This window comes from Nothoprocta perdicaria, unplaced genomic scaffold (genome assembly GCF_003342845.1).
Source record: "Nothoprocta perdicaria isolate Ctin4 unplaced genomic scaffold, notPer1 scaffold_6, whole genome shotgun sequence".
In the NCBI taxonomy this organism is placed as follows: domain Eukaryota; kingdom Metazoa; phylum Chordata; class Aves; order Tinamiformes; family Tinamidae; genus Nothoprocta; species Nothoprocta perdicaria.
Window position 1 is genome coordinate 3853057 of NW_020455865.1, and position 22216 is coordinate 3875272.

A 22216-nucleotide genomic window follows, 5' to 3' on the forward strand; every position below is an offset into this window, starting at 1 on the left:
GAGGCGGCGGCGGGCGCGGCTGGGCCTCGGCGCCGGCCCGCGGCCCCGACATGTCCGGCAAGATCGAGAAAGCAGGTGAGGGCGCCGGCCGCCATCGCCGCCTTCCCCGCCGGCCGCGCTCGGCCGCGCGGCGGCTCCTGTCAGCGCGGGCCCGGCCGGGGATGCTCTGCCCGCGCCGCCGCCCGGCCCCGGCTTCCGCCTTTTTATTTATTTCCCCCTTTTTGCTATTTTTTCCTCCCCTCCCTGCCTGCCGCGCCGCTCTTTGGGGCGGCGTGAGGCGCTTCGGGGCCTACCCGGCCACGGACGGTGGCAACTTGGGCAACTTCTCCCCGCTCCTGCCCGGCCCGGGGTGGCGGGAGGAGGCCGCGGGCAGGGCTGGGGGGCCGGGCTGACCCCCGGCTCCCAATATCCCCATCCCGGCTCACCATGTTCCCTTCCCAGCTCCCTGTGTCCCCCCTCTGGCTCCCCTGTGTCCCCTCCCGGCTCCCCATGCCCCCGTATCCCCTCACAGGCTCCCCCGTGTCTCTACCCCGTGTCCCCTTCCCAATTACCGTGTATCCCCTCATAGGCTCCCCCGTGTCCCCTCCCCATGTCACCCCCGTCCCCTTCCCGGTTCCCCTTGGTGCAGACCCCGCGTTGCGGCACCCCCAGCTCCCTGTCACTCGGGGCTGCCCTTGCTGTTCACCCCGGGACGCGTAGAGGTTCAGTTTGTGCCTCGCAAATCAAGCGGTGCAGTTACTCGGTTTAATTAGGTTGCTTTCAATTAGCAGAGGGGGAAAAAAATAGAAATCAATGTTTTGTTTGTGGTTCCCTTAGCGTAAGGACTTGCTGGCCGGTTTCCTCAGTTGCTGTCGGGATGTGCAGGCTTCAGGCTTTGCAGGGCAGCAGCCATGGATATAGCCAAGAATCCCTTTATTGTTGTTATTTCTTTTTCCCAAAAGGGTAAAGTTGGTAGCAGTGTGCTCAGGTTTTGATCATCCCACCCTGTTTTGCTCTGGCCGCGTGGTGTGTGATGCGTTTTCTTGCATTATGGTTCAGGGGTGGCCTCAAGGGGTAGACTGCTCTGAAGTGCAGGACATGGGACCTTTGCAGCTCTCAGTGCTGGGTCATGAGCCCAGGACAAATATCCCTCCAGAATATCACAGAAATCACGGAAATATCACAGGTCAATGACCATCCCTTGCGTCGTGTGGCCGCCTCGTGCTTTGCTTTGCGATGCTGCCTCTATCTCTGCAGTGTTTCTTGGTGTCTCGCTGTGACTTTGGACCCTGGGAGCAGGTAACTGAGTAAAAGGAGGTGTTAAGCAGTGTGTAATAAGGGTGAGTGCTTCGAGAGATGACACTTGTTTATGCTAGGGGTGAATTTGGCTTGGGATTTTAGCAAACGCTGGTAGCGGTGCAGACGGTAATTACAGATGCATAAATAAGTGATCACATTTTGTTTATTCGTGTGCAGTAAATAACCCTGTGAGAGTAGTAAATATAGCTCAGCACCAGCAGAGCAGCTCGAGGGCTTCGAACGCGGGGAGGTGCCTGTAGACGCACACAAATGCCCTGCTCTTCCAGAAACAATAGAGCAGAAGGGCCCAAAATCCCACGTGAAACGCGGGCTCCGCAGAGCCTAGAGACCCTCCCTTGGCACCCAGGGCCCTGGGACAGGATCCGTGCCAGGTGGGTGCTGTGAACGCGCGGGGTGTGGGATACGATGGGCAAGTCCTGGTGCGGAAGCGTTCAGGAGATTCCTGTGGCGCACGTGTAGCATAGTGGTGATTTGCTGACTAATAGTAACTGTGCATCCCACAAATTTTCCTTTTTCACCTGCTCTTAGTTTCATTTCTCACAAAAAGGGTATTAAAAAAAACAAAAAAAGATCCTGCCCGACTGTAAGCTGGAAGAGATACGGGAAGGAAGGAGGAATCCAGCTGTTTCAGTACAGTATGTGCTTGATCACCCCTTTTGAGTGTTTGAACTTGTGACTGACAGGTTGGTTAATAGCATCACCTAATAGACACAGTCTATAATGCTGCCGTAAATCTGGGACAGTATTAGTCAAAATACATGCAGTTGCTGAACAAAGGATATAGCATCATAAAACAGATACCGTGAGGTCTAAGAGGTCCGCCTGTTTGTGTGCACTTGTATGTGTTTGTTCTTATGGAAAGGGAATATATGCAAGACCCATTGTGTTATAAACAAGGTGGACTACTGGCTGCTAACAAGTGATCTTAAATATCTTCAGATATTTAGGTTTATGGTTTATATAGGTATATGGTTTATGGTCTATAAACCATATGGTATATGGTTTATATTAGGTATATGGTTTATATGGTAAACCAAAGCCTATATGGTTTAGGCTTTGATTCGACTCATTTTCCTTACAGAAGAAGAAAATGTCCATCCAGTCAGCCTGAGGGAAAAAAAAGGATAATCTTTTAAGGGTAGATCCTTGGAGATCTTAGATACAGCTGCTCCCTGGGTCCTTAAATAACACACGTCAGTGCTTAACAAAAACCTCTAATAAATGATAATAGATAATAGCCACCAACCTGTCTTCCAAAAAGGGTGGACGAGAGTCCCTCTGGAGCCTTGCAGTGCTGCTATTTAATCAACAGTCACCATGGAGTAATTCAGAGCACCGTGTTGCAGTGAAGGGGAGCCATCAGGTAATGTATAGTAGGATAATATATTTGGGTTTTACTAGTATTAAATTCCCTATTCCATTAAGCTTCACTCAGGAAACTTGCAGATACATTTTGAAAGCAGAACCCGCTTTGACTTAAGCAGAAAGGATAGAATCCAATGTTGTGTTTTCTGTAGCTTGAAATTGTTGTGTTTGTGACTTTTTGTCTTTGTTTTCGGAATATCATTGTTCTCAGTGCAGTGAGTCTTGCAGTTCTGGTCTGTAATCCAAAATGAGGATGCCAAGAAAGAGTGGAGAAGGCGGCAGACGGCTTGGTTTCCCTGTTACCATGGCAATACATGAATTCCTATATTTATTTACCTGATGGATTGCATGCTCCAAGGAGCTGAACTCTGCATCGCTCAGGGAGACTAAGGGAGCAGTCAGACACAAGTATAAACCAAAAGCTCGTCCATGAAGAAAGTCCATTCAGGAATCCCTTTTATGACAACCAAAGAACCCATGGATGCCATACCTTGAAGGTTTCTTCTAGTTGATGTTTTCTGCCCAAATTTTGTAGTTGCTTTGCAAGCTTTTTTGCAGCCTGGTTGAGTTTTTTTGAGACAAGCTAAGCTTATTTGAGACAGCTGTGCTGAGTGTTTAGCTACTTGGGGCACTGTCAGTTACCTCTACCCAACTTGCCACAAAACTGGATATATTTATTCCCAGCAGACTAAGACTGAAAATGCTGTTGTTTTCACCAGTTAATGATAAGCAGGTTCCTGATAAGCAAAATCGTCTCTCCTTAAGAAATTGTTAGCATGAACATATGTTGGTAATTCTAGGAGAATGGCAAAATAAAAGACCAGTGCAATGCAGAAGGCTAATTGATCATACACATCGGTGGAGGAACTTTCCTGTTTGTCCAGAGTCCTCCGTGCTGATTTACACCGTTCTGAATTGTGCACCTGTGAATGTTTTTGTATTAAGATGCACTTTCCAGTTATCTTGTTTTTGAAAGTATGATATATTTTGGAAAATAGCTTTTTAGCTGCCTTTAGTCATCAAATGATCATCCCTTGATCATTTGATTAGTCTAGAAGTCATCCTCTGTGTTTTTTACATAAAATTTTCTGCATTTTCCCTTCCTTTTTCTGAGTGGTGGTTAGGTGAGGTACTAGGCAGAACTGCTTTATTTTGGTTCAGCTGTACTTGGACCACTGTACTCTGTTATCATTTGCAAGTGGAGACTCACGTTACTCAGAAACCTTGCACTTGGCCAGTGCATGGTGCTACTTTACTAAAGCAGTGATTTTCAAAGCAAGTTCTACATCTGAGATGTCTTAACCTGGCATCTGATCTAGGCTTGACAGATGTCCTAGCACGTAGCTTCAAAGCTGGAACGTTCAGCAATGTAGCCTGCAGGATAAGTGGTGCAGGGCTGAGATGGTCACCGCGGTTGTAAGAAAGGAGTGGGCAAGGAATGGAAGGAAAAAGGGACAGCTGAAGTCTCCAGGAATGTGGAGCAGCTGGGTTGTGCCTCAGTCGGTGAAAAAGCTGAAGCTGGAAACAATTGCCAAATTTATTTTGAGCATAAGCAATCGTTTTCCTTGAACTGCAATGACTAAATATATCTATTGGTGTGATTGTGTGGGGTGGTAACTCCTACTGGCACTTGCTAACCTCCTTCTGGCAAGCAGAGACATTAGTGGAAGGGCAGAGTCCCTCGGGAATGCGACACAAGTGTCCCTCGTCTGGGTCTGGTGTTTCCCTTGCAGAGAACATTTCCTGCTTGTGATGGACCTGTAATATGTCAGCGTGGCTTGACTTGTTGCACTGCATTGCCTGAATGGAAGAAAACTGGTATTTGTTCTTGGGGAAGGGAGTAAATCTGTAATTACTTCTTTTTTTAAGTTTCCATAGGGATCCATTCTTTTTGAGATCCTTGAATGGCAGTTGATTCCTCAGTTGATAATCTAGTGATGCCATTTATTAGTAAGTGCCCCTCTGCTCTACTGGAAGGACTCTGCTTTAAATATATATCAACCACTTATTTACCTTTGAGTAGAAAGTCTGTGGACAGAACTGGCAAAATAGACTTTGTTGTTGGCTTACAAATGCTTTGAAAGGAGAGCCCCAGTCTTGGACCCTTATAGCATCTTAACTGTAACTGTACAAGTGGATGTAACTTTATTTTAAAGAAACCAGAGACATGTTACACTTGCCCTTGGCAGAGGCATTTGCCAGCTAATCCGACCTAACGCAGTCTCTCCCTTGTTGGGTGTCTTGCCAGAGAAGCCTGGATAGCCCTGGAGCTGCTGTGACAGCCGGAACTGTTGTTATCATTGGCAGCTTATCTCATTTCACATAGCCTCGTACCCCAGTAGGGTAAGATGACAGAGAGCATCACTGGTCGTTGTGCCAGAAAAAACTCCAGAGACTACAGAGTTTATTAAAAGCCAATAAATTTCATGTCCGAGCTACAGGTAAGGGATTGAGCAGCTTTCTTCCGCTCTCCTACAAGCCACTATCCCCATCATTTTGCCAAACTTGGATACATGTAGAGGTACGTAATTTGCTCTGGTTTTCAATGCCGCTCATCCCAGATTTTTCTTCTCAAATTAGAGCTCTGGGGTTTTGGGGGACTTACACACCTATGCCAGTTTGCAGAATTAAAATCTGTTGACCTCTGTGCACCGTTGCTTATAAAAAACATAAAAAGGAAGACAAAGAAGGACAAAGGAACATCGTGAATGGGAGATGCTGATGGAAAGGTTGGAAATAACAGAAAAGGAGTGAGAGGAAGCCCAAGGCACAGATGTTAGAAGGGAATGGTGGGCTAGGTTGCCTGCAAGTAGAGGAAGATGCAGAAGAGGAGGAGGATGCTCACAGTTTTCACTGGAGTTTGTTCCCTTGCAAAGAGAGAGCAGATGAATTTCAGTGATCGGGAATTGCTAGAGAGGAATCTTGCAGGTTAGGACATGCTGCCAAAGGAATGTTCCTCGCTTCTGCTGTTCGCATTGCTGTGACCTGACAAATTTACAGCTACGTTACCTGATCCGGAGCATGCACTCTTAAAAATACATTTCTTATCTCTTCTTGTAGTGTGTGGCACTGATGTATATGGAGGAAACAATTCCATCTATGTGTGAAAGAAATGTTGTCTCCATGTATTACATGAAGAAAGTTCATGATTTTGATGCTCAGTCCACTTTTATTTGCGTTGCGTGTTTTACTTAAGACTCTTAAGTTTTAAAACAAACTCTTGATGTTAAATCTGTTTGCTGTTTTAGTCACTGCTGCTCATCTCTGGAGTTTGAGAGAGTGTTTTCATGTTGAAAGGAAGGAAGAAGAGGGTGGAAACAGAAACAAAAAAGTTAGTGAGGGTCTATCATGGCATTCATTTATTTAGTGGTTTGAGTCAACATTTTTCATACACTTTATTTCTGTTTTGTGCTAACTTAAGAAGTAAAAGGTTTTAGAATTGACAAGAGGTATATGAAAGTTATAAGCCTTGGTAATTAGTCTTCTGGGTTCATTTCATTTTCCGTCTCTAATGAAAGGACTCGTTATTACATACTAAAATCTTGGACAATTTTGTTTTGGATAAAAATGATGGCATTTTGCTTTGTTTCTTAGGCCTCTGGAAAGAAATGAAAAATCAGTAGTGGTTTAAAATTAAGAAAGAGGTGCCCATAGCTGGTAAAATCAGAGCGAGCAGTTGCTGCAGCTTTGGTTGGTCAATTGAACACTTAAACCTGATAGAATTTTACCAATACACTGACTTTATTGTCTTAAAGTGTTAGACTATAATTTGCAGGTATTCTTTAATTATTGAAGTGGTAGCAAAGGATTGTCTTTACATCTACAGCATGTTCTATCCCTTAGCTTTTGAATTTTTTATTGTACTTCTCAGCCTGCCGATCTGTCCTGGCCTTACTGCCCAAGAGGTGGTAAAATAGCCCCAGGAATAAATTCCATATTTAGAAAGTTTCCTTTACAAACCAAACATCATGTTATCAAGGGCATCCAGGGAAATCAATATTTTAGTTCTAGTTATGCAGCTGATTCCAACAAATTCTATATAGCAAATCTTTGGGGCCTTCCAAAGGTGGACTTCAGTTAGCAGGACAGTGCTATTTAAAACACAATTTTCCTTTGGGATTTGCTTTATCCTTTTACAGTACCCCAAAAGAGTTTCTGCTTATGGAAGTGACACAGCCTGTTATTTTGGGCTGCATTGCAGCGTTATGAGCAATTCCTGAGATAACATAGTGAGAATTTGGGGTGGGGGATTCTCTGCTTCAGCTTAGCTGCTCCGCTCTGTAGGTGCCTGTTTGCTCCTTGTCACTGAAAACACTGGTCATTTGTCACTAGTGTGTTGTAGTTAGAAAGATAAATAGAAATACAAATAGAAATAGAAAGAAGAGACACAAAATAATGTCTATGTTATGGCAGCAGGGAAAATGTGGCTGTTCTGTGCTCCATTTGGCCACCCAGCATCAACTCTGTGATTTCAGAGTCACTAGCACACATGGGATGTGTTTTATTCTTTTTGTTTAACTAAGACCTGTGTGATGCCCACTGCTGTTTGATGAGATAACTGAGCCTGCAGTCACCTGCTCATTCAGTCTTGCAGGCTTTCTCTCATTTAAAATTTGCCTTATTATTAGTTAATGTTAATTTATCTTACTGTTAAAGTCGCAGAAATAAGATAAATCTGGTTATATTCTCAAAAAAACATTTGAAATCTGTGCAATGAGTGACGCTGGTTTAGCCTCAGCTGGATTAATTGGTGCAGCCTTTGGGTATAGGCAAGGTCCAGGCTGAACGAATGGATCTTTATTGCATAGAGACTCCTTATTTTCCTCCCCAAATTTCTTGCAGCAGCATGCTCGTGTTGAAAGCTGCTTGTACCATTTAAGCTTTTGTCTCTACATTTATGAGGATTAGATAAATTCATAAGAGATGTTTATGAAGATTTGTGAATATTCTGGCTCGGAATTGCTCAATTTTGCTAAAGTGCTTTCAAATTGCACCTGTATTGAAGCAGGTACAATTTTGTGTATACAAGGGCTAAAATACCTTTTAGCTGTAATATAATCTGTGTTCTAATAGTTTCTAATCCCTCACGGTTTGAAGCAGCTGTCAAAATGTTTCAGTATGGGGTATATAATTTTGGAAATGCCAATTTTATGGCACGGGCTCTGGGAAAAGCCGGTGGTGACTCTGCATGTGCAGACACGATGCCTAATATTGACCCTGAGGTCTGGGGGAGGAGAATCCCAGCCTGTGGCAGAGCTCTCTTTTTGGGTGCTTATTGCAATGGAGTATAAATATTCCTTCACAGTGTGATTTCATGAGGTTCAGTGCAGTAATTTAGCAAACTGCTGTGCTGTCTATGTGCAGATGAGACATTAATTCCTCGCAGGTTGAGGTGCCTTTTGCATGCAGTGCTAGAGCAAAGGTGCTGCTTGCCCCCCTCATGCTGCCTGACTCTCCAGGGGGAAACCAGAGTTCAGAAAAGGCTCCTTCCCCCCAAGAAAATCCCTTCCCTCGTGCAAATCACTGCTGCAACAGCCAAAGAAAGAACCTTATGCACCACAAAGGGGATGTCTGCAAGAGCTCACTTAGTATTAGCTGTTACTAGTGGCAGATCTACAAACTAGAAACATTTTTTGTCTTATTTGCTGCGAGTTCCTGAAGATGAAGCAATTGCTAGAGTTTTAGAGTGGAGCTGCTGCAGCTTCCCTGGTTCTGCTCAGCCCGGGAGATGCCGGCCTGCATTGTCAGCCAGGGATGGTTTGGCATCAGCTGAAAGGTAAAAATGTTGATAAAAAGTGCTTTCCTTTGCTATTAGAACAAAGACTACTTGATTTGTGATCTGGTTGGCTTGGGATGAGGAATGCCAAAGAGAAACAAAATCCTTGGGAACAAAATATGTGCGTCTTCTGGGGACAGGTTGGAGGAGCCTATCGGGGCACTGAAGGATGGAGTGCTGCTCAAAACTGAAAAATCTTGTGATGCTGGACAAATGCATCCCTAAAACTGAGTTTTGGGAGAGGTTGGTACTCATCACTTGATGGATACATTTCCAGATAGTCTCTAAACAAACATGGCTTTGCTCCCTGCCTGTCTCAGGTGAAGGCATTTATACAAATTCTTTAAATACACATTGGCAGCTCTTACTCTCGGCTTTTCATCCTGAATTACAGCCCTGATCATTAGACCTCAACTCTAAGGCGAATAGTTCACTCGGATACTTCTGGGCTCCTGGGAGACGTCAGCTACACCGCAAGTGAAAGACAGGAAAATTTCTCGACACTTTCATTTGGCTGCCGGCCTGGGAAGGGCCAAGGTGTAAAGGATCGAAACCGTCCTGCTGCCCAAGCGCCGGTAGAGCTTGCGTCAGTGCCTGAGATCGGCCAGATTGTTGTGGCTTCCTGGTATGTGCAGCTGCATAAGGAAAAAATATTTACCTGGCAGTAGACCGTGCTTGTCCGTGTTCAGAATTATCACCTGAATGTTTATTTTTCCTTTTCTTATTTTTTTTTTCTGGTTGAGGTTAACATGATACAGAAGAAAAACCTACAGAAACATCTGAGGGATTTTATCTGGCAACTGGATAGATAAGTTTATCTCGAAATCCTGAGAGTGCCTGGCTACAAGGTGTGTAATAGTGCTAATAACAACAAAAACAACGTTTTGATGCTGTTGACCACTTACGTCATTGCTTTGATGCTTCCCAACTTCTGCAAGTACTTAAGGCTGGTATAAATAACGTGAGCTGGGATTGCAGCTGTTGATCATTCAGGTCGCTGGTGCTCCACTAGAGATATCCCAGAGCTTCCCACATCAAATGAAACGGGGCTGTGATTTTGGACTTCTCCTTAGAGCTCATGTTCAGTTCGCATCGCTGTGGACAGAGATCCCAATCTGTGCTGCGGAGTCTGATACCCAGGGGGAAGAGCTCACCATGCCAAAGAACCACCTTGGCAAAGCTGCCAGCGTCGTCGCGTGGGAGAGCTATGGGAGAGCTAAATGCTGGGCTTTTTTATTTACTTTTATCATTTAATTCTTCTCAATTTGGGTACTTCACATCTAAAAGGCTTTGACAGCCCAGCGTAGCAGCTCTCAGGTGTTACCATATTGGCAAAAACCATGCTAGAAATACTAGTAATTAATAAGATGTATTTATTGAAATTGCTTTTCAAGTTCTCCTGTCCAGAAAGGTGAGAATTGTGGAGATGCTGCACACTCTGATCTCGGCTTCGGAACTAGTAAGAAAGCAAGAAATTTAGCTCCTGCTTCTATCTTCCTGTGCCCTTGAAGGAGTCGTTTGGCTGAATTCCTTAATATTTTTGCAGCTGCGGTTGTGGTTTATTAACTGATGCTGCCTTGAAGAAGAGCCTGTGTCTGCAGCAGACTTTTCATTACTCATCTGTCAATACTGGCAGAGTAAAACAAATGGATCTAGGTGGAGAGGTTTCTGCTTTTTCTCTGTAAATGATAACGTTTCTTTTTCTCATTCCCTGCTCTTTTCCCCGAGCAGAGAATGCAGAACAGTTTTTGATGCAGTATGTGCTTGCAGTGTATTGGATGCGGAACTCGGGCCTGCTTTATCTGTCAGAGTATTTTAGGCTGTGTTGATAACATTAAGTGAACTGGAAGCAAATGAAAAGATCTCCCTTTCCCAAAATATTTTAGCCTGCTACAGCTTTAAATTCCCCTTTATCCTGAATCCCAGCAGATGAAGAATCTCCAGAATTTTTCTTCTGCAACTGGCAAGAAATGGTTTCTGGACATTGGCTCAAGGATTTGTTTGCCAGGTGAAATCCAGCTGAAAATTACCGGATTTTCTTTTTTTAATGTCCTTAAAATTGAAATAACCCAGAATTATTATGTTGCTGTGCTTACTGATGCAAACTGCATGCTTTGCAGCAATTGTCTTTGCTTCTGGGTGAGATGGAAGAGGCAATTTATTTGCTTGGATGTTTCCTTTCCCCCCACCGCTTCTTTTTTTGGCCCAAAATTACAAATGAAGCGCATGCTATTTTGACAGCCCTCAGAAAAGGGATATCTGCTCTGAGAGATGGAGATTAAAGTGATTTTCATGCTTGTACATCGTAAGCATGAGTGAGCAAAGCCAGCGCTTCTCATAGCAAATGAATAGTTGATAGGAAACAAGATGCTTTCCGAGCATCGTGCAGTGGGAGAATGAAAGGAGGAGATATAAGAAGTTTTTGGGAAAGACTTGGGATGTTGACCCACCTGGACACGCTTCTCTGGAGCCTCACGCTTGCCTGTGAAAGATCATAATTGTAGTCATGCTAGCGGCTGGGTATTCTTAGGAGCCAAAAGCTAGTGCTGATCACCTCATGTTTGTGTAATTTGGGGGAAATGTTGGAATTTTTATCGCCTTGCTGCAGTTTCTGATTAGGTTTTGTTATTATCGTACGTTGTAAAATCATGGGGGGGAAAAATGTGTTTTTGCCCACCTTAACATTGCTGTTAAAGGACATTTAGGAAAGCGCTGAGGCCCAGGCTGGTTGAGGATGTTCATCACTCGATGCCTTGTTTGGTGCCACTGCTCCTTGCTAACACAGGGGTTTGCAGGTGGATCGGTGTCCCGTAGCGCAGGGCTGTGTTCTGGGATGGAGCTGGACACAACGTAAAGCCTCTGAGTCTGCCCGTCCTGCAGTGCCATCCTCTGCAGGAGCCAAAACCCTCTGGGTTGGGCTCACGATGAGCTCTGAGCACCAGGACGTGGTGCCGAGATGAGAACTGATGGGTAGATAATGCCACGAGCTGCCCCCCAAACGAATGATCTCCTCGAATGGCACCTTGCAGTGGTTGTGAGCTGGAGAGGTATCCTGCATTCAGCAGCCCAAATCAATCTGCTATACGAAATAGCAGGAATTATTTCAGTTTGAGGGAGAATGGAAGGACAGATGTGCGTTCAGTAGATTGTGGTGCTCTGATCTCTGCTCAATGTTGTCTTCTCATGCTGGTTTCAAGGAACTTTTTACCACAAAACCAGGAGAAAAATCCCAGAAGAAGGAAGAGAGTCATAGTGAGCTCCTCAAAGAGGAGGATTAGGCTTTAATATGACTTTTTAAACTATTTTTCAGGTTGGTTATGTGTGATTACCAGTCTTTTATCTGTGCACAGATGTTGGTGTATGTGTGTTTACCCAGTTTTGACTGTGGGGTTTGCACAAACCCAGACCATCACATAAAAATCAAGTTGGGACTATATGAGCAAGCCATGTCAAAAAAAAGGCTGTTGTTTGTGCGACTGTGCAGCTTTTCGAGTGACTCTAGTGTGAGAGTCTCTTTACAAATGCTTTTGTGTTTTATCTGTTGACTCATCCATCTCAACACTTACAGTAGCATTTCAGTACTGTATTATAAAGCCCGTGATTGAATCAAGTCTGTTCTCGGGGTGGTTTAATCAACAGATGCAATTAATACAATAGTGTGTGTAGCAACGCTTTGCCCAACTGTGGCTGCGTTCTGCGCCACGTTGCTGCACAAGGAGATCTTTGTGTTTAGGCACTTGCTGTACAAGCTGATCACTAAACATTGGTCTTTGGTGTAAAACTGATGTCGAAAGAGTTTCAGAACTCTCCACAGCTGGCAAACAGCCCCCCTTTTAGCCTTTTGCAATACCAGCAAAAGTTTAAAACTTAATCTGCAGCAATTCTGATTTATTTTGCAATCTTGTGCTGCAGTTTCTTCCTATTGTAGAATCTTAGGGGTGCAAAAGGAAAACTTCAGGGAATCTCCTCATGTGAACTTGGAAGCCGGTGAAGGAAAATTGATCTGGAATGACCTCTTTATTCCTGCATTAGAGCAGCATGAGCCCAGGTCACTGCTTCTCCGATGTGTTTTTGCCCTGGGAACTTTTCTAAAACATCTTCCCTTTGAGCCCTTTGGTTTCCAGCCGGGCACAGGGTGTGACCATTGTGTAAGGGAGTGGTGGTGGCAAGTGGCCAGTTGATTTCTAAACTCCAGCAGGAATTGTTTTAAAGAGCGTATGATTTTCTGTGCTGATATATACTTACAATTTTGTTTTAAGGCAGGAAGTACGTGCTGATTCCAGCAGTTGCCAGGGCAGCAGCTCATTCGGAGCAAGCCACATGAAAAATCTTGTGGGAACATGGATATACCCATAGGAAACAGTGCAGCCTTAAGCCATCAGCACCTAAGTATGGTTGAGCTATATCTGTAACTACTTCCTTATTTCCAGTTGCTTGGTATCTCATGTTGCAGAAAGTTTCTGGTTCTTATGGTATCAAAGTCTGTAGGACTGTTTACAGAGAGGCGTTTAAGTTCAGGATAGTTAATATTTGTAAAGGCTTGTCTGGACACTCCCCAGACTCTTGCTGCAGGGTGCAAATATATTTCATTTATCCCGTGTAGAGCTGATGCAGCAGCTTCTGTCTCTGCAGGGAGGCAGTTCTGGCTCCCAGCGTTTCCTCAAGCGCTGATGCTCCCTCACACGGGTTTCTCTCAAGGCCCGTAACAGTCAGGACATGCTCCCAAAATCCAGGCCTCTCCCTAGTTTGTCTTTTTAATCCCCAGAGCTGGCTTTTCTCAGCCTCTTAGACACCTTTCCCAAAAAAAAAAAAAAAAAAAAAAAGATAGTTGGTTCTCAATTAATTAGCATTTCATTCAGTGCTTGTAATGGTTGTTTTCTTGGGGAAAAATAGCTGTTGTTTTGTTGTTTGGATCATGAAATTCCCACATGGTGCCACCCAGCAGCGCTGAGCTCCTGGGCTCTGCCAACTATGGCCTTGGTCTGACTGATCTGACCTGACCTTATATTACAAGTTTTTTTCTGGAAATAATTAGGGATATATCAGCATATGGAGCTCCGCATATCAGAGCAGAGGAAATCCCAAGCCTTTTCCCGAGCTTCTCTTGCTGCTGCCTGTGGTTCTTCAGGCCCTAGTTCAAGAGGTGGGTGAGGGACTCATAGACTTGGGAAGTCCTGGCTTATTTTGAGAGCGGGATTCAGCTTCCTGTGGTATAATAATTTCATGAATCAAAAAGGGAAATGTGTCATAAGGCGCTGAGCTTGTCTGGAGCGTCGCACTGTGAGCAGGGTGCCGGCGACAATCGGACAACCTCTGATCCCTGCGCGCGAGACGGCCGCAGGTAGCGAGGCGAGAACGTTCTGCGTGTCCCTCACCGGGCCCCGGGAGCTTCTAGGGCAGGCAGTGTCCACATCTCTCTGCTTTTCGGGATCAGCTGAGCGATATGCACCACAAGTGGGTTGTTAATTCCTGTTTTTAGAGCGCAGGAGCCCCCCGTAGCTGGCGCGAGGGCTGGACTGCTCTGCGTAGCGCTGGGATCTCCCCACTTGCGTGAGCTCCAGGTAATAGTTGTGCACAGATATGCCACCCAGAGCAACAGGCTGGGCCAACAAAGCTCTGCCCGTGCCTTGCTAACCGTGTTTTGGTGACCATGAGAGTGGCTCTGTTGAAACCTCCAAGAACTGCTTGACTTCGTGGACCTGCCTTTTAATACGTTCCCCAAGACGAGACATGTGAGAAGGTCTGTCTACAACAAACTTCTCGTCGGTGTTTCTGACCTTTCTCCATAGGGTTACTGTTCACATCTTGGTCTCCTACTCATGTTGATCCTGATCTTAACTGACATTCAAGAGTCAGGAATTAAGTTGAGCATCTCACCTGAAATGAGGGTGAAGAATCTAGCATAAGGTGTGGTTTGATGGGGAACACTCTCCAAGCTCTGTGCTGTTTTTGGCTCTTAGGTTGTAATTCCTTTTGTAGGAGAGTAATAAATTCCCCCAAAGATTATCCTAATTTCCAGAGTCACCAAGTCTGAATTGTAATTAAGCACTTAATTTGATGGAAGTTTTTAAATGTGTTGCTATTCTACTGGCAGCTTGGGGAAATGCTTCAATCTTCAACCCAGCTTCCCTTGTGTAGGTTTAAGCTCACAAAGCTGATATATATTTAGAAATGCCAGAATTTCAGCCTAACAGGAAGGTCTAAGAAAATTATTCCAAATGTATGCTTTCTAGGTAGGTTAAAGCTGAATTTTGAAGAAGCCTGTCTTTCTTTTTTTTTTTTAAAGAACTTCAGGTTGCTGTTGGGGAGATTGCAGTTCTTCATTAACAAATGGACAGTGGGCAATTTTAATAATACATTTCATTGCTTACAAATTGCATTGAGTTCCCCTGTGGCCACAAATTACAGTAATCAGTACTGCTAACAGCAGAGCTATTATTTTATTTCTCTGGAATGACCTAAGCGTTTCTTTGTCAGGTTATTTTTACTCACTTTGGTACCGCACGTCTTGTTCTCCGCTACCAAGGTTGATGCCATGAGGGGCAGAAGTACCTGGTGCTCTCGGAGGGCTCTTGTATCTCTCAGCTTCCCGGGAAGCTCTGCTCTTGTTGGGAGCCGTATCCAGCAGTTCCTGGGCACGGGTCTCCTGTGGTTGATGTGTTGGAAGGTGCCTTCAGCCCTTGCTCTCTGTGCAGTCCCACCTGGGCATCTCCATGGGAGGTGGAGGTGCTGGGCTGCAATGGGATAGGCTGCAATGGGGAGCTTTTCCAGGAGGATTTGTGCTAACATATGTACCCCGTGATGGGGTGAACTGGAAGCTCGCACGCAGTTCAGCTGGAGGATTCTTGCGCTGCAGCAACTTGGTGGCTTCCAAGCGTGTCTTCCTTCCCTAGGTCTCCTAGCCTTGCCCAGACCATCATCCAAAGAGTTGCCATCATCCAAAGAGTTCCCTCCTGGACGTGTTCCCTGAGGACCATATTCCCTGTTTAGTATCAGGTTAATACCATTCAGCACTCAAAGGCAGAGGAGACTTTTCAAACAGTCTTAGAATAATACATGGCACCGAGAGGTCACAGGCAATAACTTGGCCTCAAAGGGTCTAATTCAGAGATGATAATGACTGAACTAGAGGGTATTGTTTCTTCTACGCTAGTTGAGGATATAGCTTCCAGTTGTCTCCAATTAAGATTGTATCTTCTCCTAAGGTTTCTCTTGGAGCTTTAAATAACATGTCATCTCCCCGTGTTAGAACATTTTTGTTCGAAACCTCAGGAAGACTTGAAGACTTGATTGTGCTCTGCCTTCGAACTGACCCTACAAATTTCCATCGAGACATTCGGATGGACTTCCCATTTCCTTCTATTCTCAGTTCAACTTTTCCTGTTATGGGAATACTTTAAAAAAAAAAAAAGTGAAAAAAAGTTGAATTGCTATTAGTCATATGTGAAAACAAGCAGAATGAAGCGAGCAGCCTTGAGCAAAGCCTCTTGCACAGGCCTTGGGGCAGGATGCGATGTCTAGATGGGCCTCATGCGTTTTGCAGCCCCCAAGTCTGCTGCTGGCCCCGCGTGGCTCTCCAACCCGTGTCCCTTTCTGCTGCTACCTTAGTGGCCTCCAGGCTAGTGCCAGCTGTTGGCCACTCGCTGCTAATTAAGAAAGCAGCGGGCGAGATGGGTGGATTGAAGCGCCGGAGCCCCCCTGTCTGCATCAGAGCCTTTCAGCCTGATTAAAGTGTGACTGACAAGCGCCCAGCTTTGCTTTCACCCCTCTGCAGAGAGCCCCTTTGTGACCCACGGGCACCGGGGCCTATCTCTGTATCTCGCCGTATCCTTTAGATTTTACACCAAAAAAAAAGGTGAGAACAGATTTACTGCTCAAATAACAGGCGTGCGTAAAACTTAAGCCACTCCCCCGAAGCCTTTAATATTTAATGGGAGTGTGTTTTCCAGCAGCTGTGTGGAAATTCAAATGTAGGTCGCGTTTGTAAAATCAACTTAGATAGACTGTGTTGGAAATGGCAACTTGTAGCTGGAAAATCGGACCCATCCTAGGTTAGCAGCGTTTCTGTGGGTGCGCTGGGTAGATTTCAAGGATATTCCTTGTTTGTTTTTTTATTTCCGTGTTTCGCTTCCTTGTTTTGTTTTTCCTGGCTTTTCATCGGGTCCCAAGGGAGAATCTTTGTGTGGAATGGGACTGTGCCAGGACTCTTTTGATCCAGCGAGAGACTGGACTCAAAGCCTGGAATTCCCTTTGAAGCCTCTGTTTCTCTGGAGGTAAAATGGCATTAAGGTAATACAAAAATGGTGTGTTGGCACCCAAGCAGAAGATAAGAATTCAGGTAATTTGGTGGTATGAGGTTCCTTCTGAAACACCGCTGCTCTCTGGAGCTGCAGTTTCTGCTCAGTTTACCCCCTGGAATATCATGACCCTCTGGATGTCATATTAGACATCTAAAATTCAATCTGGATCGTTATGTGCAATAGGGGCTCTGCATTGCCCCTAGCCTGCTCTGAAAGCCTTGTTATTTGCTCTCCTAGCTGGACTATAATTTCTCCTCTTCCCATTGTGATTTTTCTCATGCTTGACTGCTGCCTTTCTTCTCGGGGATGCCTGTAGTGGAGCACAATCACGTCTTCTCTTTAAAAGCACTACATGTATACACGAGTAAAATGCATTTTAAAGAAAATCCCTGCCATACTTGGCTCCTTAAGTGTGTGAAAATCCTTTAACAAATTATGTCTACCACAGTATAGTTGAATGGTACAAACACATCTAGAGAGAGGAATGTGCAATTTTGACTATTTGCAATTTTTCATTGAACATGTTGATAATTTTGCCTTATGATCATTTTCTGGATGAGGTTTTGGAGTGTTTGACTTGAGCTTTTCAAACAAAAATGCTCAAATTTATTTGACACCGCGGAGCGCCCCTGCCAGTTAGTATTTTCATATATGCAGCTCAATACTTTCAGTATTAAAATAGTAGGAAATGGAAAAAGCAGTTTTATATTTTCTGTTTATAACGGAGAAAACTAGAGCGGCTCCTTGGGATATGGGTGGTGCAAAGTGTGAAAATGCTGTAATGTCCTTGGGCAGCTTTTTGCTCTCACAGAGAGCTGTGAAGACAGCAGATGCTGATGCAAATACAAGAGGAATCCCAGCATTGGACAGGCCCCCAGTCCCCAAGCTGTAAGCTCTAACCCAAAGTGATTTATGGACTTTAGAAATAAAAATGGTGTTTTTTTTCCCCCCACCCCGAACCAAGTGTTATTTCCAAATAGCTCATCTCATTATTACGCTCTGGTTTGGCTATTAATTTCGCGAAATAACGCTGTTAGATTTAATGTTAGAAAATGAATGAGGTGCTTTCTCCGCTAATAAACGTGTGGAGGCTTCAGGGCCCAATCTGTCTTGCTGTGGATGATAATTAAGAACACGAGGGAGCGGTTTCTTGGTTGGAAAGGCTGAAAAGGGCTGTAAATGTGCATGCTGTTGCATACAGAGGGGTTGTTGCAGGTGGTGAGACTGGTTACGCTGGGCTCTTTGCTGTGAACCTCGGTACTTTCTTTCCCTGTTGCTGCTTTGACCATTTTACCCAGCTATTTACTGCCCATTTACAGTGTCTAAACCTGCTATGTGGCCCCAAAATCACAGTCAGATGGTTGTTTTTTTAAAAAAACAACTTATCACTGTAAGAGTGTCCCAAATGCAGGAATTGAGCTGCCAGCGTCCAGGGCCTCCTCCAGTTTTGTGCTGTTTTCACAGCAGTTTTATGCTGTTTTCACATCCATTTCGTGTTCGCTTTTCACCTGGCCGATGAGGAGCACAAGTTGCCTGAATACCCCCGTCTTACCCATTTCTGTCATGAGTTTCTGACTGTTTACAACAAAAACTGCCCCCAGAGTGATTTCAGAGGCAGAATAGTGATGATTTTGGCCTTAAAGGGATGCAAGAAATATTCTGCAGATTCCTTTGCATACATTCACGGTCTGTTTTAGTAGTAGGTTCAGCTTTATTTAGACAAGCATCCTAAATTAAGGCTAGAGCTTTGCTGCTAGAGCTTCCTTTGACTTACCTGCCATTAAAGATAGGAACAACTGCAGGTATTTCTACAGAGCTAACTCTTGTTTTGTTTTCTGCAAACGTTCTTAACAGGAGGCCCAAAAACAGGAATTTCCTCTTTCCAGTGGGATATGATGGTTTTGTACTGGTGGTTATTTTCCAAGTGAACCTCCCTTTGCTCCAGGAACATCACTCATCATTATTGAAATTACTATCGATTCACCTCTTGGGCCCCATGGGCTTGATTTGCTTTGGGAGCTGTGGTCTTGTGGTCTTAAATATAATTGCCATGCAAAATTATTATCAGTAAAATTAGCAAGAAAAGAGCCTTTTAGTAAAAGCTCACGCAAGTAGCTGGTCATTCATCCAGGTTTGTTGGGTGATAAAGGAACTTTTTCTGAAAAGACTTAAGGGCTGCTGGGACAAGGTGCAACTTTTAGTTTTGGTTTCACCATGTTAGTTTAAAAGCAGTTTCTTGATGCAAAGCAGGGTAGTGTCTCCTATCAGTAAGGCTCGTTAAAAATTAGAAACTGTTTTTTTAGTAGGGCCTATTTTTGGTATTCCACAGAAGAGTTAACCGTAACAGTTTACATAGGGATAGCCAAGGCAATGCAAGAAATAATGTTGTGTTCCAGCTAAGAATTGAGCACCAAAGAAAGAAAGGTCAGCTCTTGCTTCCCAAAGTGGTTTTCGAACTTACTGCTGCATTAGGCTACATAATATTCTGTAAAAGCTGGCAAACAGCTACATTTCTTTAGCATTAAATCAACAAGTAAAATCCTAGTGGCGACTTCCACGCTACCCAAGCCTCAAGTCTTCAAAGGGCTTTCCAAGCAGCATGTCCTAATTCGGATGTCCTTCGTGTTTCTGCTGACGTTAGTGCAAGCAGTCGGGATGGTTTTTGCAAACTCCAAGGTACTTTGTTCTCTGTCCTTTTAAGATTTGAGGGAGACTTTTGTAAAAGCCTGGGTTTGATGAGGGGAGATGGGGGGAAAGCTGCAGTGTTGGTCTTGGCACGTTTTCTATTGGAAACCTGTTATCTGCAGGAGTGATGTAATCCAGGCTCGAGGAGACAGGATAAAATACAGAGCTGTCAAAAAATAATTGTTTATTCCTAAAATACCCTTTAATGTGTGTGTCCAGGTATCTGTCTGAGAGTTTCTGTGTCCTGCCAGGCTGGTCTGAGCGTATGCTAATCCTGGTGCTAACAAAGATGAGGGCTGGTGTTTCCTCTCTCTCCTGGTCTGTTCAGTTCAATTAACATCTTGGTTTCCCTTGCTGGAGGCACCGATATTTCAAATTGTGCTCATAGAAGACTAAAATTTCCTACTGCCTGAAGGCAGGCAATAAAGCCAGTGGTTGGGTTGCAGATATTATCAGATAGAGAATAGGGTATAGAACTGAAGAGATGGCCTGCAGCTTATTAACCCTCCGTGTAAGCAGCGTAAGAGTAATGTAAAAGCAGCTTCTTGCCTGATTGCGTCAGAAATCTCACACCTGCGGTGCTGCTCTGTCGTTCTGCACACAAGCCTGTCTGCGTACGCAGAGATACGGGCTGGCCCTTGGGGGCAGCAGCCTAGTTGTGCTTCAAAAATGTCTGGTTTTCTGCAGGCATCTGCATGGCCCCTGCTGCGATGCCCTGTGTGGAGCAGGGAATGTCAGGATTTCACCGGGATCGCGGCACGGCCTGGCTCCGGATGTCCCTTTTTCCTTTATTCGCAGATAGGAGAGCACCCAGCGGGATGAGCCGGAGCTGTGCAGACACGCTTGGAGGAGACACTATCAGTTTTGGAGCATCTGAGCCCCGAGGTTAGGCTGCTAGTCCAAACAGCGAGGAACGAAGCTCCCTCTCGGAGCTTAGCTCATCCTCTAGCGCTCGCTGGAAGGGTTGACATCACACCCTCACCTGGAGCAGTGCCCTTGATGCCGGGAGCTCGCTCGAGGAGCAAGCCAAACGGAGCGTGTTTAGGCAAATGCTTCGCACGGTTTTGGTCTTACTGCTCGAGCTCGGCTCCCACGAGCAGGGCAGGGGAGGAGGTTGCTCCCGAGAAGAGCAGCTAGTTCTGCATTTCAAACCGAGTGTGTAAAGAGTCTGTGATCAGAGGGCAAAAATAAAGATGACTATAATTAGTAATGTCCAAAGCAACTGCAAAGTGTGTCAGACGGCTCTGAGACAGCGTTTCTCTTTTTCTTTCCTTTTTTTTTTCCATGCTGTAATGAAGGAGAGCTGAGGTTACTCCCCAAGGATGAAAGAGGGACAAGTTTTCCCCTCTTGCAACTAGTGCCACGGGCCATACGCACCCCGAAATCTCCCATTTACTACCTTGTTTTTCAGCTCTCGGACCTGCGGGCAGGTTGGGAGCAGTTAGGCTTCCCCCACAGCCCCGGGCGCGTGCGGCTGGGCCTGCGCAGCGCCCGTGACGCCATTTAGTCACCTTGGAGATGGATAAACAGCTCCAGCAACAGCCGCCGCCGCCTTTCAGGTCCGTGTTTCTCGGCTGACACCCAAATCTCACCGAGGGTTCTTTTTTTTACCGTGCCAAGAGCCTAAACGCGATGGGAGCCACAGGAGAGGAGGGGAGCCGGGGTGCAGGACCGCGTTGCCGTCGGGTTCCTGCTGTGCGTTTCGCCTCAGGGGCTGCCACTCAGTGTTTTTAGCTGCCTAAATCATCCTCGTACCTACCTACGTGCCCATAAAGCCATCGGGCCACACAGGTACGTCCATAGACCCCATATTAAGGCATATTTGGTGAGCACAGTTCCCACAGATTCCCACACAACCGTTGTTTTTTTTTCCTTTGGAGCTGCTTTGCAAAACAACCCAGAATTACGTTTTTTTTTTTTCCTTTTTTTTTTTTTTTTTCCTTTTTGGATTTTTTTTTTCTTTTTCAACTGAAAACGAAATGTTTGGTTAACAGGCTTGGCAGCTCTTTGGGCACAGACCCCAGGTCTGCTGGAGCACAGCAGCCGTGTTGATGTTGGAAGTTCCTTGACTCTCTTCTCCGTGTTGCTTTAGTGTCGCTGGCACGGGGGGCAGTTCTGCATCGTGTTACCAGTGCCGTAATCCCATTAGTCCTCTCGGGCTGTGCAAAATCACCACTTCAACGGGAAATTACCGCAGACTCACCAGATGCTGCCCAAAGGGTCGCTGGTGTTTCGGGCAACGGCAGCGTTGCCGCCGCGAGCTGATACGGGACCGGTCTGCTGGAGCCGCTCTCTCTTTCCGATAAAACCTGGGGCAAAAGCCGTGGCTGCCGCTTATCAGGAGCCTTGTTCCGAAGGGATATCTCAGTGCTGGAGCTGGGAACAGAAGTTGGAGTTGGAAGTAAAGTTCTGCTTGTTTAAATCCCTGCTTTGCTCCAGCTGAGTGTAGCTTCAAACCTTTTTTTTCTGTGAATCTCTTGCGTTATATGGACTCCTGGGTTACATGTCTGCACAACCGGATTCCTCTCTCCTGGAATATTTCTGGCTAAAATAGGAAGCAAACCTCTGAACTAGCTCACACCACAGCACCTCTGAACTAGCTGCTCGGGATAGAGCATCTTCTCTTTCCTGCAACCTGCAGATTTGCCTCCAAAGCTGGAAGGGAGAGGCACCGTCGTCCGAATGCACCACGAAATCCACGTTGTTGACCACGATCCAGCGCTCGCGTCGCAGCGGGGACACGCGGCTCAGCTGAGAGCTCCCTCTGTGCCTCCCTTGCAAACGCTGCGAG

The 22216-nt window shown here is 45.4% G+C and overlaps 1 protein-coding gene across 2 annotated transcripts in view; it reads left to right on the forward strand.

Moving 5' to 3' along the window:
* Nucleotides 1–11: 11 nt before the first annotated feature.
* Nucleotides 12–22216, forward strand: part of RAPGEF1 (Rap guanine nucleotide exchange factor 1) — a 76864-nt gene continuing 54659 nt past the window's right edge. For both annotated transcript variants that reach the window (XM_026049385.1, XM_026049386.1), the window contains exon 1: nt 12–75. In XM_026049385.1, the coding sequence (XP_025905170.1) occupies nt 51–75 (25 nt within the window). In that variant the 5' untranslated portion in view covers nt 12–50. The remainder of the gene's footprint in view (nt 76–22216) is intronic.